This window comes from Triturus cristatus, chromosome 3_2, assembly GCF_964204655.1.
Source record: "Triturus cristatus chromosome 3_2, aTriCri1.1, whole genome shotgun sequence".
NCBI lineage: Eukaryota > Metazoa > Chordata > Amphibia > Caudata > Salamandridae > Triturus > Triturus cristatus.
Window position 1 is genome coordinate 417,188,290 of NC_140584.1, and position 16,829 is coordinate 417,205,118.

Here is a 16,829-nt window from a genome sequence, read left to right on the forward strand (position 1 = left end):
ATCGAGCAGCGCTCGCCGTGCTCCTTTATTTAATAAACAGCGCCTACATGCCTGTTTTAGGTCTCGCCTAGCGTTGCAGCACATGCGCTGCTCACTCGGCGAGACAAAGTTAGAGAGGAGATTAGAAAAAGGTGGCTCGAAGCCCCGCCCTTCATTTTCATTGGCTGGCATCACCATTTATGCTAAACAATGGATTGCCATTGGAAATGGGGTTTTGTAGCCGCTGCCCTTTCTCCCTTTTGGACGGCCCATCCAGACTGGGTCGTCTGCTTCACGGCTGTCGTGAACACTTTCTTATCCTTGGGGGGGGTGGGAGGGGGCATCTGTTTCTAATTAGCATGGCCTTAGCGCAGCCATGCTAATTAGAAACAGATGCCCCCCGTAAAGATAAAGTCTGCAGACACTACCCTACACACTGAAGTCTCCTCGCTTCAGCTGAGGGTTACAAAGGTGTTAACTATACAGCTTTTAATGAGCGACTATAAAAATATTCATTTGACAAAAACGGCAAAGGTAGTTGTATTTTAAAAATTAGAACAGCATTATCTGTGTGTATGTATATCCATACATTTGAGGGGCTCTTCACTTGGCACATATCTGCACACAGTTCGGAAAGTAAAGGGTGCAGGCGTGCGATTGAAATGTTGCTCAGCATTACAAAATGTGGCGAAGATTGGAAGTCGGGATTAGAATGTGCTTCTCTTGCATCCATGTACAGTTGTAACTCTAGTCCCATCGCGTGCTCACTACAGCACGTAGGTTGTCTACACGTTTCTAAAGGTACAAGCATCTACACTGTGTGACTCAGTTTTGCATTTTTTCTCGTTTCTTTACAAAATATTAGAACCTCTGAAGCGTTTCCTGTTTCAGAGAAACTAAACTGTAACAGAGTTCCCAATTAGGGTGCATTATCTAACACGAGAAAATGTTGGCAATGATAAAAAAAAGTGGAAATCACGCAAGGACATGTGGGAATAAAACATTTTGGAAATGCACATGGCGCAAGAAGGAGACCATCCACGAAATAATAATTTACATCCTGCGCCCCTGTGTTTATAACAAAATCTGACAACGAATGTCAGATCCTAACTTGAAATAACGCCCATCACGATAGTCCCAAGTTTAGAGCAATGAGTTCTCCAGGACACCCTCTCGGAGTGAAGTCACTAGCCCGGAGTGACGTCACTAGCCCGGAGTGACGTCACTAGCCCGGAGTGACGTCACACGCCGCTCTGAGAACCCATTGGTAGGGACGTAACTAGCAATTCAACCTCGTCTCAGGAGCATCAGGGACACCTGTTCTGTGTGTGAAGAGGGAGATGTATAACACAGAAAACTCGATGGTGCACACAAATTCGGCAAACACCACGCTCAAAACTAAAACCGAGACATGGACATGGGTAGATTAACAAAACCTATCGCTAGATCGTCCCCTGAAAGTCACCCAGCTGACAATTCACAGCATTTCCCAAACATCATCAACCATAGAAATGCTCCCTCAAATACACAAATTCATACCCCGTTTACAGTTCTAGAATATTTGATACCTGTCAAAGAAGCGCATCCCACCCAAGCAGGGTGCACTTTAAAGGGAACGCGGTGGGTCACTGGTGAATTACACCCAAGCATTTCAAACAAGGCATTGACTAGAGGGGCGATGGGAACACTTAATTTCTAAACTAGCAAGTACCGGGAAACAAACTTTTGTCCAGATGATGCCGACGTCGCAGCACAAGTTTGTGATGCCAAATACCAAAACTGCGTAGTGTTAACTTCTCCTGTATCTTTAATTTGCCACCCGACACTCCCCACTGTGTTCTCCCTTGGCCACTGGGTTTCCGTCTTTCTCCCCTGCCTTCTTTACCTCTTCAATGTTTTTATTTCTCTTTTTCTGTGTCAAAGTCTGATGGGGAACAATGAGTTCCAGTGGGCTCCACCAGGTCAAATGAAGCAATGGAAGTGAATTGTAAACAGCACAAGGTAATCGGGCGGGAGAGCGGCAGTGCACAAGGCACACCCAAGGGATACTGCAGGGTAAGCACATATTCCAAAAACAAATGTGTTAACTTAAAATGAGTAGGTTGGAAGAAAGAAGTCCACATGTGAGGGGTTTGGAGGGTTCGCCGAGCCAGTGTCTACATGATGCTGATAGCCGCTTGCAGCACCAGCAGAGAGCGCCCTCTGGCGGTTCCTGCTCGAAAACACTGGTCACCACTTACATTGACTTGCTAGTGGAAAGAGGTCTAGCGCTGCGTACAAAGACGCCGGCTTTAGGGTCCTCACATTGCATCCACTTCCCCGAGTTTCAGGAGCCCACTTGTGCTCAGCCTGGTAACCGATGCAAGGTGTCGGAGGAGTCCAGTGACGCCTAAGCCAAGCCCCATCTTAGCATCGACGTTTCAGTACCTCCAATACAAGCTCTCAAGAGAGGTTTTTTATTTTCACGATGGGCAGATATTGCGTCACAGCCCTCACTTCCTGCCCCAAAGCAAGAGATCGAAAAACCTCTAGCACTTAACTGAGCAGACATTGAAGATGCGCCGGCGTTGAGTGCTGGCATCAGCGATCTACAGATTGACCGTGGCTGTGGAAGACACCAGCAGACTGCTCCTGGCCTTTGAGCTTGTTAGAGAGTGTTTCTGACATCTGGCACTGTGCAGAAGGTGCTACATTTCATCGGAGCACAGCTGTTGATATGCAGGCGTTGAAGTATATCTATGCAGACCGCCAGGACCCCAGAGGACCCGCCTTCAGATACAGAGGAAGAGATTGGAAATGACGCACTTCGCATCACCAAGTTGGGATTTTCAACTCCTATGTGAGCACACATTGTGGCTAGTTACCTAGTGCCTACAACACAACGGTGTGTCTGACTAAACAAAGCGCTATATAAACATTCAAAGCATGTTCAATGGCAGAGAATGTAAGTTTAAGGGGAATAAGAACATTAAAATGTGAACGTTGCAACAGATAAAACATTGCTAGTTTCCTGCCTCTATTGCCCTTTTATGTTACTTCCGTGAGTGTTTTCCCCAAACCCAATTTATAATTTCCTAAATGAATGCCCTTTCCTTGAGTAAAACATGTGCATGTTCCATTTGAAAATGTCCTCTTAGCAATTTGCAGCTGTGTTGACCTCTTCAACGTACTCCGGTGAACGAACACACACCCCCCCCTGTGGACGGCAGCGAGGACCACACGTGGCTAGTCATGTCACACGGTCACAGATATGCTACCCTACTTCTGTAGCTGCCCTACACCCCAGCGATTCTCCGGCAGCCTACAGCCAGGGCGCTTGGTACAGTGGTCGGTCTGTGCTCTATTCTCCACTGCAGTTAACAGCGAAGGGCAGATGGCCAGGCCTCCTGCAATACAGCAACTGAGTTCACTGATTTCATTTAGAGGTCACTCTTGAGCTTCAGCTGTAAGATATGACCCAGGCCCTGAATCTATAGCACCCTGGGCACTTCGGATACGGCCCGGTCTGGGCTCCACTCTACACTACTGCAGGCCAGTAACTGAGGTCACAGACGTCATTTAGAGGTCACTCCGGAGACGCTAAGCTGTAAGATACGAGCCTTGTCCTGAATCTCTAGCACCCAGGGGACTTGGGACAGGGAACGGTCTGTGTCCCATCCACCACCTTGGGAACCAGCAAGGAACTGACAGCAGGGCCTCCTGCGGACCCGTAACGGATAGCAGGGACGTCACTTAGTGCCACTCTTGAGACGCTCAGCCTTCAGAGTGCCTTAAGCTGAGAAGAGCGGAGACAGGCGTTCTTCTGTGGGTCACTCGTCTCCACCGCAAAACAAGCATTGGCAAAGTTAATATGTCTCACAGATGGAAGAGCTATTGGCTTTGTCAATTGGGTAGGGGTGGTGAACGGGAAGGTTGGGCAGTAGTTCCCTAGTCTAAAAAAGAGTGCATGCATGTGTCAGTCAACGATTTATGGATAGCTTCTGGGAAAGAGCAGAACCTAGTAAGAATTCTATTCCAGAAGAAGCCGTTCAGTGTTCGTTTTTGCCTGATGACAAAGGGCTTTGTGAGAGGATGTGCTGATAATGAAAGTAAGTTTACAGTCCAGAAGTAATATTAGTAGAGTACACCCACAAATAGATTTTAGGGTATAGGGGGACCCTCCCTCCCACCGTGTTGTGCGCTGGTGACTTCATTAGTTATCTGGCCTTTGTATAGAGTACACCAGCAACCAGTGTGAAATGTGGGCACTCAAACATTTCATGGCAATGAGAGGCTGGCCTGTATGTGTGGTTGGGAGAGTGTGTGGTTGTTGTGTGTCCGATATGGGAAGAGTAGGTGTGTGCTTGAGGTCCTGACATGCTCTGGTTCAATGGGTATCACTGTTTGCAGAGCATACAGTGGCCATTTGCAACAGGAAGCACTTCATTAAGGACCAGTGGTTCCTTGCCTGTTGCAGCAGTCCTCATAAGCGGAGCAGGCAGTGGCCACAATAATCGCTTTTTGCTGTCCTGAGGCATTAACATTTTTAATGCATTAGATTAATGTGATATGAAAAAAAAATTAATAAAAGCCAGTGCCATTTACAATACAAAACTCACTAGTACAAATGCAATGCAATAGATTTCGCAATTACAACAAAGTGAGCTATTGCCATTTTGCATTACACCATTTGATTAATGCTTCACGAAGGGGAAAAAAAACATTTTCAATGCCAATAGCTCAAAACAATGTCAATGTGAGACCTATTGTATTGTAAATACTTGTTTTTTCTTGCCTTGTTTTGGTAGAGCTGCTATCCAGTCTGAGGCAGACATGGTATTTTTACAGGGGCCTGTAAGTAGAGGGCCATGGGAGGAGCGGTGTGTGATGGGGAAAATGATAAATGTGGCAGCTTCGTCCTAGCTCTTCTCTAGCCCTCTGTAATTAATCATGCTACTCTGTTTCTCCCCTTTTCCTTTCCAGTGAGCTGCCTTCGGTAGCTCTGGTATGTATTCAGAGAGGTATTACCACATTCTCTGTGACCTTGAGAACTCTTAGCTTCAGCTATTATCATCGTTTAACTGTTTTATTTTACATCTGGTGACGTGTGCATGGTCTTGATTCCCCGTAGATGGTTTGCATTTGTTATTGCCTTTGGCATCCTACACCCCCCACCCCTTTCCAAACAAGATTTTGCAATGAAATAGGTCTCACATTAGGTAAATGGAGGCGATTGGCTTTGCAAATCGAAAAGTAATATGGAGGGAAAACAACTTTTTTTAAACTTTATTTATTGACTTTTGTAATGGCAGCACACCGTGTGGCGTGCCGCCATGGTTACAAAAACTAATAAAAAGAGGAAAAAAGTTGTTAGTCCGCCGTATTACTTTTAGATTTGCAAAGCCAATTGTTCTGCATTTAACAAATGCGAGACCTATTGCAAATGCTTGTTTTTATACTGCAACCAAAGTCAGTAATTCAAGCTCCAATCTCACTGCATTTCCTTACAACGCTTGCTCGGATAGTTAAGGTTTCACATTAATGAATCAGGCATACATGTTTGACCAACTTATACATATGGATACAAACCATGCTTTAGTGACATGCAATCTTCTTTCAGAGATGCATACAGTGGTACTGTAAACTGGCAGACAAAGGGACTAGGCTGCAAAAGGTTAGGCGTACTTGTCCCGTAGGCAAAATAAACTCAACTCTAAACAATATGGCTTGGCCTTCACACTCAGCCAACCCTTCAGAAAACAGAGTGGGTGAAGGAGATAATAGATTATGCAGACCACACTAGATGAACATAAGACCAGAGAGAAGCTTTAGAGGAATTACGTGACTGAAGATTTAGACAACACAATTACAGGCATCACTAAAGGAGGCCCTCATACACATTGCAACCAAGTCAAATAAGGACCTTGGGGGACCTCGGGTTGTATAGCGTTCAATGTAGACTTTGAAATTTCTCTACAAAGCATTAGCATCTATCAGTGTAGTGTAGTATGTGGCTGTTGCGTGGATATTAAAAAGCCTTTGACACAGTAAACTGGTTTCCTACAAAAGGTCATGTATCACAATTTCAAACAAAGATTTCTATCATGGGTTACAACTGTCTACATGTCACAGGAGAGATGTATACTCCATTTCCTTTGCTCTTTATCTTGGTGAGTAATTTTGGGGGTAAACTTGAGAGAACGGGGCACAAATATTGGTGACTATACATATGTGTTTCAATGTATGCAGATATGCTTGCCCATTTGACCAGACCAATACATTAGTTCTGCTACTGCTCAAGGAATTTAGGCTGCCACCCAGACTGGTAACAAATTGGTACAAATCGACTTTTACCCCAGGGATGCCCAACAAAAATGTCCAGTTTGCGATTATACGAGCTGGAAGATGGAGAATTTCGAAAACCTGGGAATATACATAACACACTTTATGGAAAATCTTATCTGTTGCACCATACAGAAATCTAGAGGTACTAGAAAAATCAACAGCTTTATGGAAAACCATTCCTTCTGTTGATTAAATGTTCCGGTGCCATTACCAAAATTATACCAAAGCATCTATGAACACTGAAGGTTTCTTCCTATAAAAGTAGGAAAGTAACTTAAGCAAATATTGCTTAGATTAACCTGTGCATAACAATGAAGGTGGGTGAGGTTGTCCATAATGAAGCGACCATCTGAAAGAGGCCTGGTTTCCCCAAATTTCACTGAATCACCCGTACCTTTTCAGCCTAGTGGTAGAACTATGCGCCTGAAAAGTGAAAAAGATCCCTGGGAGGACCACACTAGCAATAGAGACGCCAGTATAGGGATTACTATTATTTGGACATTAAAAAAGCGAAACGTTTGTCAGGTGGACACAGGAATCTACATTTTTTTTATTGGGAATCTATTCTATATTGGTAGGCTTTTAACTTGTCAGGAGGGGCAAGGCCACTTTGGGTGATACAAAAGAAGAGCTCTTATAAGAGTCACTTTTACCGACCACAGGTAGACTTCTCACTGTACAAGGCGAAGTGCAATGACAAAACTGCTCTCAAAAGAAAAGGAAGGCCGAAATAGGGAGAGGATCGCTCACTCAATCTGAAAAGGAATGCATCAACAATAAAAAAGTATAATGTACTGCATGACTGAAAATTGTGCAATTTAACACCAGCTAAAGCTCCTACCGGAAACCAATACTGCTAAAAGAGGATCTAGAAAGTTCATCACAGTTCCTAGTGTGTAACACAAGGGATCGCCTTCATGCAGTTGACCTGGACATGTAGAGATCAAGAAATTTGGGATAAGGAAGTGGGCAGATAAGAGAATTACAGTGTGAACAGCAACACATGAATCCAATAATTGTTCAAAAGGATTAATCTTGATGCATGTGAAAGAGAAAACAAAATATAAACTTACATCACTAGGTTTAATCCTGGCGGAGACCCATAGCTACACAGTGGCTACAACCAAACAATTACCATAGCTGGCTCAGGCACGTCTCTAAGTGGATACTTACTGAAAAAAAGTATCCATTAAGGACTGGATGTGGTGATATACAAAAAGAAAACTATCATATCCTGAAGTGAATGCTTGTCACCCCTGAAAAAGGAGGATTTACAGGACCATAAAACCAATGATGGGTATAACGCATTAAATTCAATCTTTGCATGGTCTAATTTCATCACAGCTTAAGAGGTCATACAATCGCAATGTGGTAAGAACTTTATCCAAATTAAACTATGGTTACAGATACTTGTGTAGCATAATGGCAAGACACACTAGAAAACTAACATGACTGATGTGCTTACAATAACATCTCAGCATATATGAACTCTGACTGAAACCACATTGTAAGGCAGCAGCCTTCTCAAACAATTAGCTCATGTTAGCTGGTAAGTAGCTTTACTATGTGCAGCGCAGCCTACAAAATTATAAGATTTGCTTGATTAAATACATGTATACAAAAATGATAGTGTAATCGAGACAAATGTGTGTATTTTCATTACTCAAACTGATGTTTGGAGAATACTGGCTGAACTTCCAAAAATCTATTTAAGGCTAATATTGTTGTGACAAATCAAGTGGCATTGGGGTAACGTTTTAGTAATGGCAATACCTAGATGCCAAAGACAATACTACGGTGTCTTATGTATTATCGATACAGAGGGCATTCAAGATTAACAATCTCATTTACCTTACTGCTTGGCAACCCAGTCCGATGCACTGAGATTACTACTGTCAATCTAACAAATGGTGGTCACAAATGTCATTGTCTGATGTGGGCACTACTTCTATTAATGTTAGTAGGTCGGAGTATTTTTCGTTGGACCCATGTAGATCTTATTCCAGAAAAGGTTGGAGACCCTTGCTCTCCAGGGACTTAAGTTTAAAAAATTAGGAAAAAATATTTAAAAGAAATCACGTTGTAAATTTCATACAGACCCATTAGTAAAAAAATAAAATCACATTGCAGATTATTAGTTTGTTTAGGATAAAATCTTACTGAGAACAAAAGTTTGCATTTCTTTTTCTGTAGCATTTAATACCGTTCACAATTGCTGCAGCAAATGAAACTTGAGCATGCCATAACATTAAAATCACATGACAAAAAGGAAAGCAGAAATTACAAATCTGGTGTGTGCACACTACCATACACGTGGCCTCGGACACTATTTACATCAATCAAAAAAACATTAATAGTATCTGGCGCTTCCACACAGGAAGGTTCTAAAAAGAAAAGACTTATGGACTCGCAAAAGAGCGATTGCTATTAGCTGGCTGAATGGGATTCTGATTTAGTACTGTTATAACGGACTCAAAAAAAGTTATTTGAAAATGTACTGATGGAAACTGTATAAAAAATAAAATTAATAAAAATAAGCGAAATAATGGTTTCCAAGTGAAACCATATAAATTCTGTTAACATTAATTTTTAACTCACCGTGCCAGTCACCAAATTTGGCTTTCAATCTAGCATCCAAATGACTTCGGCTGGGTTCCAAATGTAAACTCAGTTCAACTGCTCGGTTTGTCTCAGGGTGAATAAACTCCTCCTGGTTGCCGTCCCTTGCAAAAGTAAAATCTGCCAAAAGGGGATTTAATTCACTGTTCTGGCCCAGGTGCAGAGGTACCACTGGGCGCCTTAAGCTCTTCAAGAAGAAGCCTCTCTTTCCATCTGTGTCATGTGCATCAACTAATGCCTCCTCGTATAAGTTGCAGTCATCATGATGTGAGGAAATATATGGGTCCTGGGTTTCCTCGTTGTCCGCTCCAACCAGCGGATTCCTTGCAGGATTACCAGAGTTCATAAAGAAACTGTCAGGTCTGTTTCTATTTTGTAGTACATATGGTAATCCGCCAATGCGCGATGTTAAGCAATGATGAGTTTCCACATCCATAACACCACCTGAAAAGTTAAGACACACATTAGCGCAATCTATTTTTCACCAGATAGATAAAAAATGCGTTAAGAGTTACCCCTCTGGCTATGCACAAGACATTTTGGGGACTTTCAGAAAATTAAGCTGGGAACGCATTCCGCCCGTGGATTGCTATTGGCTTTATATGTAACTCATGTTTTCTGCATTTCCATTAGCTGGCTTCATATGCTGTAGGTTGTGCAGCTGCAGTTTGTACCTCCCTATGCTAAAGCCATGTTTACAGTATTCATCCACAAACTCGTTTTCTGTATTAACAGGTCTTTATATGTTGGTCTTCTCGTTACATTTGCTGGGCATTCAAAGAGGTCAAAATTCAAGCTCTGTTTTCGTGAGAGTCTGGTGTTTATTTTGCTTTTCACTGACTCCAGTGTGAGAGCGCTTATTTTAAAGAGGAATGCAGCGTACATTTCTCCATGTGCCTTTATTTAAACATGGCCATCTCATAAGCTACGTTGTTCTTCAGCTGTACAAAACATTTGGAAGTTTTTTTGTAAAATTCCTCTGCTGTGGCAAGTCCATTTAATTTGGCAAACAGCCTTTTTAGGAAAATATGTACAAAAATACATTTCAGTCTTAGCACAACATATGGTATTCTTGGGACATTTACACTGTTTATGACCCATTCACTGTCAAGCACAGGGTAAGAACCTTTCACAGGAAAGAGCCAGTCACATTGTAACAATTTAACAGAGCTTAGTTTTCACTTTCACAAGTAAAGCATACGCATTTTTTTTTAAAGAGATCTGTGGCAACTTTTTTTTAAAGAATTGGTTAAGCTTAATGGCAGGTTTAATGAAAGCTTGAGTGTTTCTATCTAGGTACACAATAATTATGAATTCCGTCTGCAACTGTGCCTCTCTCAGAACACATATTACCGGATATAAACAATTTCTCCATTTGTCCTTGCAGGCACTAGGGTCTTGGTTTCAATGGTGCAGCAGGTGCAGGGGCCAAAAGGTTCAGGAAATCCACTGAGAACGGATTAAGGTGATGTATTACTACTAAATAAGCAGTCACAAGTGCAACTACGTTTTAGGCACTAGGGTCATGATTTGAATGGTGCAGCAGTGGCACTGGGGCCAGAAGCTCTAGAAAATCCACTGAACATTGATTATTGCTATAATGTAATACTAAACAAGCAGTCACAAGTGCCATTACCTTGCAGGCACTAGGGTCACGATTGGAATGGTGCAGTGAGTGGAGTGAGTGGAACAGGGGTCAAAAGGTCTAGGAAACCCACTGAACAGAGATTATTGCTATATTTCACTAATAAACAAGCAGTCAAGAGTGCACCATCCAAGCACTAAGGTCATGATTTGAATGGTGCAACAGGTGCAGTGGTACAGGGGCCAAAAGGCCTAGAAAACCCAATGAACACCAATTCCTGCTATGTTTTACCACTAAACAAGCAGTCAGGAGTGCTTTTTTGGTTATTTAGTACCACTGCACCAACATGCATTTAATATGCAAAAGGTCTCGCCTTTGATTGCTAATGGTATTGTATAGCAAAGCAAATGGCTTTAACTTAATAAAAGGCGAGACCTATTGCACTTTTAATGCTTGTTCTGGTGGGTTGTTGAATAGCCCTACCACGCATCTCAAGTCTGCCCAACGCATTTTATTAGTTTGTCGCATCCCCCCCAAAGGACCCCAAATTATCTTACAATGTGCTGCACCAGACAGGACTGCACGGGATGACATTATTTGAAAGAGAATGCGTTGTGCCTATCCAGTTGTGGTACCTGGTCCAGTATTCCCGGCTGCTGTGACCGTAATGCTGGGGCATGATGATTAATGTCACACAGCTCAACCCAGAGGACCCCACTCACTCCTCATTCTAGTTTGGTCCAACAGGCTTCGCAATGGACTGTAATTAAAGACAGCTCGGATACATTAGAAACTTGTTTTCCAGACGGGTAACTCGTGTCACAAATATAAGGGTTCACTTTGTATTTACTGCACTTATTTTCTCAGATTGACATCTTAGTCATGTTTTACTGAGATCAGGGCTGGCCTTAGGCATTAGCGAGCTGGGCCCAGGCCGTGGGCACCAATATTACGAGGGGCGCAGCAAGGAACTGCCTGCCTTAATGTCATGCAAACAGCAGCTCGTCCATTCCACTTGCTTTCAATTGGTCCCGTTAAAGACTTTGCAATCAGCCCTTAATGTACCTCCGCGTAAGTGTTTGCACCCCATCAATCCCGTGTCCTCCTCCCATCTTCCTCACACCTCCTGCCGTCACACCGCAAGGACCCTCCCCCTCCACAACAAACACCACATTTTCTTTCCACCCAGGATGCTGTCCCGGTCAATCCTATTTAGGGCCGGCCATGACAGATTTACACACACATAATTTGGCCCATTCATTGTTCTTGTTTATAGGCATGTAGGAGAAGAGCCACAGTGCATATGTGGGGGCTATAATATTTCATCCGAAAGGGCGCTTTTATTGGAGGTTGAACTCAGTGGTGTAACAATAGCTTCTGAGTGCCCTCTCCGTCAGTCTGCACAGGCTGCAGGCCCCCGCCCTGAGAGATCCGGACTTGGTCAAGCGCGTGGGGGGCCCCTCAATGCACTCTGCAAAGGGTGGGGGGGGCTCAAGGTTCGTTACACCACTGGTTGAACGTCGCACTTTTAAATATTCTGGAAATTGGGCACTCTTAGGGGCATAAGAACAGGAGGCAAGAATATATATTAGAATTCAATGGTGCTGCATTTATATAACTCAAGATAGTTGTAGTTCCAAATCTTTGCAGCAAACTGTATTCCTTTGAAATAATCATGAGCTACTTATATATCAGTGAAGATTGTGCGTTTAATGGCGCATGGTCCATAAACAGAAGTACTTTGCGATTGGAAAAATGGCCCTCATTAATTATTACCTTTTTCAAGAGCGAGTTATATTGCACTGGTTTTCTAAGTGCTGCAGATTTCAGGCATTAAGATTACTGAGTTTTATGAAACTCTGGTGGGTCTCTTCTCGAAATGTGACCCACAACGCACTTTTCTCATGGCAAGGTAATTACTTTTACATTGTTTAGTCTGGTGGAGCCATAGTTTTCATAACGACGCTGTTATAAAAACAAAGTAGCTCACAAGCCTAGCATAAAAACTTCAGGAGTGGTGCCATGTTGTTTTACGGCCATTCGTACGTTACAACGTGCAAAGAGGGGCCATTTACTTCAGGAGTGGTGCCATGTTGTTTTACGGCCATTCGTACGTTACAACGTGCAAAGAGGGGCCATTTCTGAATTTCATCTATTACAGACACATGACTGATTATGAGCTAATGTCGGTCAGAGTGTCACACCAAAGGCATTGAAATATCACATATAAATTGCAATAAAAAAATAGAAATGTTGCACTTAAGCACAGTGAAAAATTGGCATGTGTGGGCAAATGTTTAACAATATATTATGCACAAGCAAGTGGATTAATTAACGGAGCTATCCCGACAGTATTCTCCCAGTACTGAATACACAAAGCTCTGTGCAGCACTTGCCTTAACTTCATAAGCTATTTAAAAATATAGCCTGTTCGTGGCCAATAAAACTGTTAAGGCCTCTCACGACATAACGCTTTGACTCCACCACTGATTCCTGGAGTATTTGACATTTCCTAAACTGCGAAGGGCCATGCGCTTTTGTATTGTATAAACAACGATCAAATATATTGCATCATGTACCGCGCAGCCGGGTTCAGGTGACTAGAAAGCAACCAAGGAGAGTAAATGCCACTATGTCTGACCGCCTGTGCTGCAGGGTGAAGCGCGTGGCTGGCTGCAGCTGTCGCCGAACATAACAAATGGGGTCTGAGTTTCCGGCGGGAGAGCCCCGTGTCTGTAGATGGTGGCAGCGCGATCTCTTCCCGCCTGCGGAAGAGCCACGCTGGGTCGGCCGCGCCTCCCCATCAGAGCCCTGCTGCCCCGGCAGCCGCTTCATCACACGCCTCATCTCCACTCTGATAAGCAGGCCCCAGTGGGGCCTCCACGGGAAGACCTGTCATCGTCGCCGGAGTGAACACTTATTCTGTCTTATCAAGCGGCTCTTTTTTTCTATGAGTGAGTGTGTTTGTTGTAGCACAATTGCATGATCAAGGGCAGCTTTTTTGTTATGTTTTTCATCTAGCGGAGTTTGAATTTAACTACACAGGTTAGCGTGCCTCAACAGAGTAGCAATCGCATCTCAAACATTCCGTTTTGTAAACAGTGTTTCATTTTTGGTAATGATTGCAAGTGTTTGGCACCAGTACGTATTTCTGTGTACCGGCATTTATTTTTCATCATCTGACTGAGTCAAAGCAAGAAGGCGGAATGGGTAAAAAGAAGGTGAGCAATAGAGGAAAACAGTGACTAGGTATTGAATATAGTGACTATTTTTATACCAATCTTTAGATCTGGCTTGACAGCATAGTTGTTGCCTCACCATATGTGATCAACAGAATAAGAGGTTTCAGGAGAACTACTGAGAAAGGGACGTTGTCTTAAAAACCAAGCAGCCGCGAAAGTGAAAGCGATCGTGAAAGCAACGCTAATTAAAAGCACAGGCTAAGCGGCATTTTCGTTGCTATGGCAAAAAAATGGAGTGGGACTGTCCAGTCCCTACGGACACGCGCATGCTGTTTGCAATGGACAAATGGCGAGCAGCAGCCATCTTTCTCCATGCAGACGCGTGCATGAAAGCCCTCGGCAGACTTTATTCCAAAAGGTACTCGCAATGGCAAGAGCAGAGGATGTGCTGCTTTCGTCAGGCGAGACCTAAAAGGTAACACATAGCCTAAAGCATCACTGCAATAAAAGCTGTAACCCATTGGACTTCTGACAACTTAGGTTACATTCAACATATTTATATGGCACATTCTCATAGTTTTTGTGTGGTCCTAAAATGCTTCTTTATCTGGAAACACGAACACCCTGGCAAGGGTATTCTCTAATCTGTACATTAGCACTTCAGCTGTTGCAAAACTATATAAATACTTATAACTTACCATAAGGCATTCCATACTAAGCATTTCCAAAGGCAATAGGTCTCGCCTGAGCGAGATCTATTGGCTTTGTCAATGTTTTTTAGTCATATTATACAGCAGGCCTAGCTTCAGCGCAGCATAACTGGGGGGTGGGGGGGGGTGGGGAGGGAATCCCTATAACACAGACAACGCTGGCTGTGTCATAGCTTTCTAAGTCCTGCCTAGCCAGCACTTGCTCTGGCTCTTCAGGACATGTATTCAGGTATGGACTTTAAGCTCCGCCCATTTTTCACTATAGCCTTATAGCCCACCGTAGCAGGCTATACCGGCTATTAAAGGCCCGCTCCAGTGCTAAAGGACCGAGGCGAAGGCAAGGGACATTAACAAGGGAGCGGGACTTAAATAGCCGATATAGCCTTGCTACAAAGGTCTATAAGGCTATTCGAACATTCTGCCACTAGAGGGCAGAATGTTCCAACAAATAAAACAAAGGCCTCTCAAGGTTCAAGGGGTTTAAATTCCCTCGGGCTCCGAGAGGCCATAAAAACAACATTCAAATGTTGCTTTGCGGGCCTTTACCTGCCCGTAAAAGCATGGAGCACTCCACTGTCTTCAATAGAGCTCCCAACATTCCAATATTCTAATAATCTTTTCAATTGGTTCCCTTCACTGTCTTTTGCAAACAATGGCTTTTGATTCGTATATAGGCTTAGTCATCCCTCCTTAGTATCTGCCTCTCTTCTGTTACCTCCTATGAGGGCAGCCTCTCTTACGTGTCCTTACTTTCTAGGTTTGACAGTTAGCGAGTACTATTTAGTTAATGTGTTGCTCAAGCAGGGACGACATGCTGTCCGGATTACATCTGAAGCTAAAGTGCAGCATGCCGCGATTGCTACAAAAGTTAATAAATAGAAAAACAAAGGCAGTAGTAGCAATCGTGGCACGCTGCACTTCAGTTTTAAATATCTTAAGCTAAAGTGCGGTGTGCCGCGATCGCTACAAAAGTACTTTTTTTTTTTTTTTAACGGCAGCTGCACAACTTTTTTTTCCTGTTTGACTTGTGTAGTTATGGCACTGCTGGGATATTTTTGGAGAAAAAAAAGATTCCAAGCAAATAGCTCTAAATTTCACTAATGTGTGACCTATTGCATTGCAAATGCTTGTTTATATTACGTTCAGCCATTTGCATCATATCTATAAAAAAAGAAAAACCTTAGCAAAGCCAATTAATCTAACATGGGCAAGACCTATTGGCTTGGACAATGCTTGTTCATATTGTAATTCATTAACAGTGCTAAACTCATTTTAAAGACCAGCACAAAGCAAGAGGGAATTCATTGGTGGTATCCATCTAAAATCGACAACCCGTAGATTACTAAAGCTACACCACCTATAAATTATGGGTACCATCGGGAACAAATCTGAACGGCAGACCAGTCCAATAGAACTCACAGGCCAAGAACCTTAACTAATTACAGAAGTATTGTCCAGCGACTAAATTCACTCTCGAGCACAGCCACGTCAAGGAAGCAGATTTCAAGCAAAGACCATTAATGCCACCAAGCATCCGTAGGCAATCACAAAGGGCTTGCACACCAGATAGTGATTTCAGAAACTTTAAGGTGGTCAGTAAGATGCCTTAAACAATGAGAAAAGGCCAGGTTTGTGGAAATCAAAGAAGCAGCCTCAGTAGTATGATTATGTCCTACAGGGAAGGAATAAATTACAAATAATGCCAAGTGATGACAATCAGTTATTCCAGCAAAAGAACATGCACCATACGTAACAGGCAAGATGAAGAACTAGAATGGAGGAGCCTGGGCCAAAAAATAAAGAGCAAAGAACACAATGTGCACTCATTCTGGCCCATCAAGAAATCTCAATTGATCAAGGAACAAAGGATGAATATTTACAGCACAGCACATGGGTTCCATAGAAATATATGAGAATATTTGAAGATGAAGATTTGGGTTGTACGTGGTCTTAATTCTGCTTCAGAGCCCCCCTCATAATGGATATCTGCTTATTAGGCTTACTTGTGAGGCTTGCTGTTGCCCAAGGCCATGGCTTTGGACAAAAGCGAGCCAAACAATGGATATCCAATATGAGGGGGCCATGAAAAGCCCCAAAAATGTGCAGTTTTGTCTTCAATGGTGCATTGCAGATGTTGCAGTCATTATCAATAATGTCCTAGAAATCATGTCACAAGTGATGTATGTGGGATAATTAGGAGTGCATGAAGAGGGTGTGAGGTATAGTTACTTTAGGGCACAAGATACAGTTACTTGAGATAACTATAACTGGTGAATTGAAGAGGTTTTGTTAGTTTATAATGGTATGTTTTAACAGATATTTTCAACCAACTAGAACATCTCTTTAACCATTGTTTCTTCAGTGAATTTTCAAGTTTTTTTTAATTTCATTGTAAAGTAAGATATTACCATAACCAAACTATAACATCCC

General features: G+C 42.9%; 1 protein-coding gene across 10 annotated transcripts in view; it reads right to left on the reverse strand.

Moving 5' to 3' along the window:
- The window catches only part of ZMYM4 (zinc finger MYM-type containing 4), a 1,418,124-nt gene that overhangs the window by 1,053,934 nt on the left and 347,361 nt on the right, over nt 1–16,829 (reverse strand). For all 10 annotated transcript variants that reach the window (XM_085648002.1, XM_085647995.1, XM_085647996.1 and 7 more), the window contains one exon: nt 8,902–9,366. In XM_085648002.1, the coding sequence (XP_085504128.1) occupies nt 8,902–9,358 (457 nt within the window). In that variant the 5' untranslated portion in view covers nt 9,359–9,366. The remainder of the gene's footprint in view (nt 1–8,901; nt 9,367–16,829) is intronic.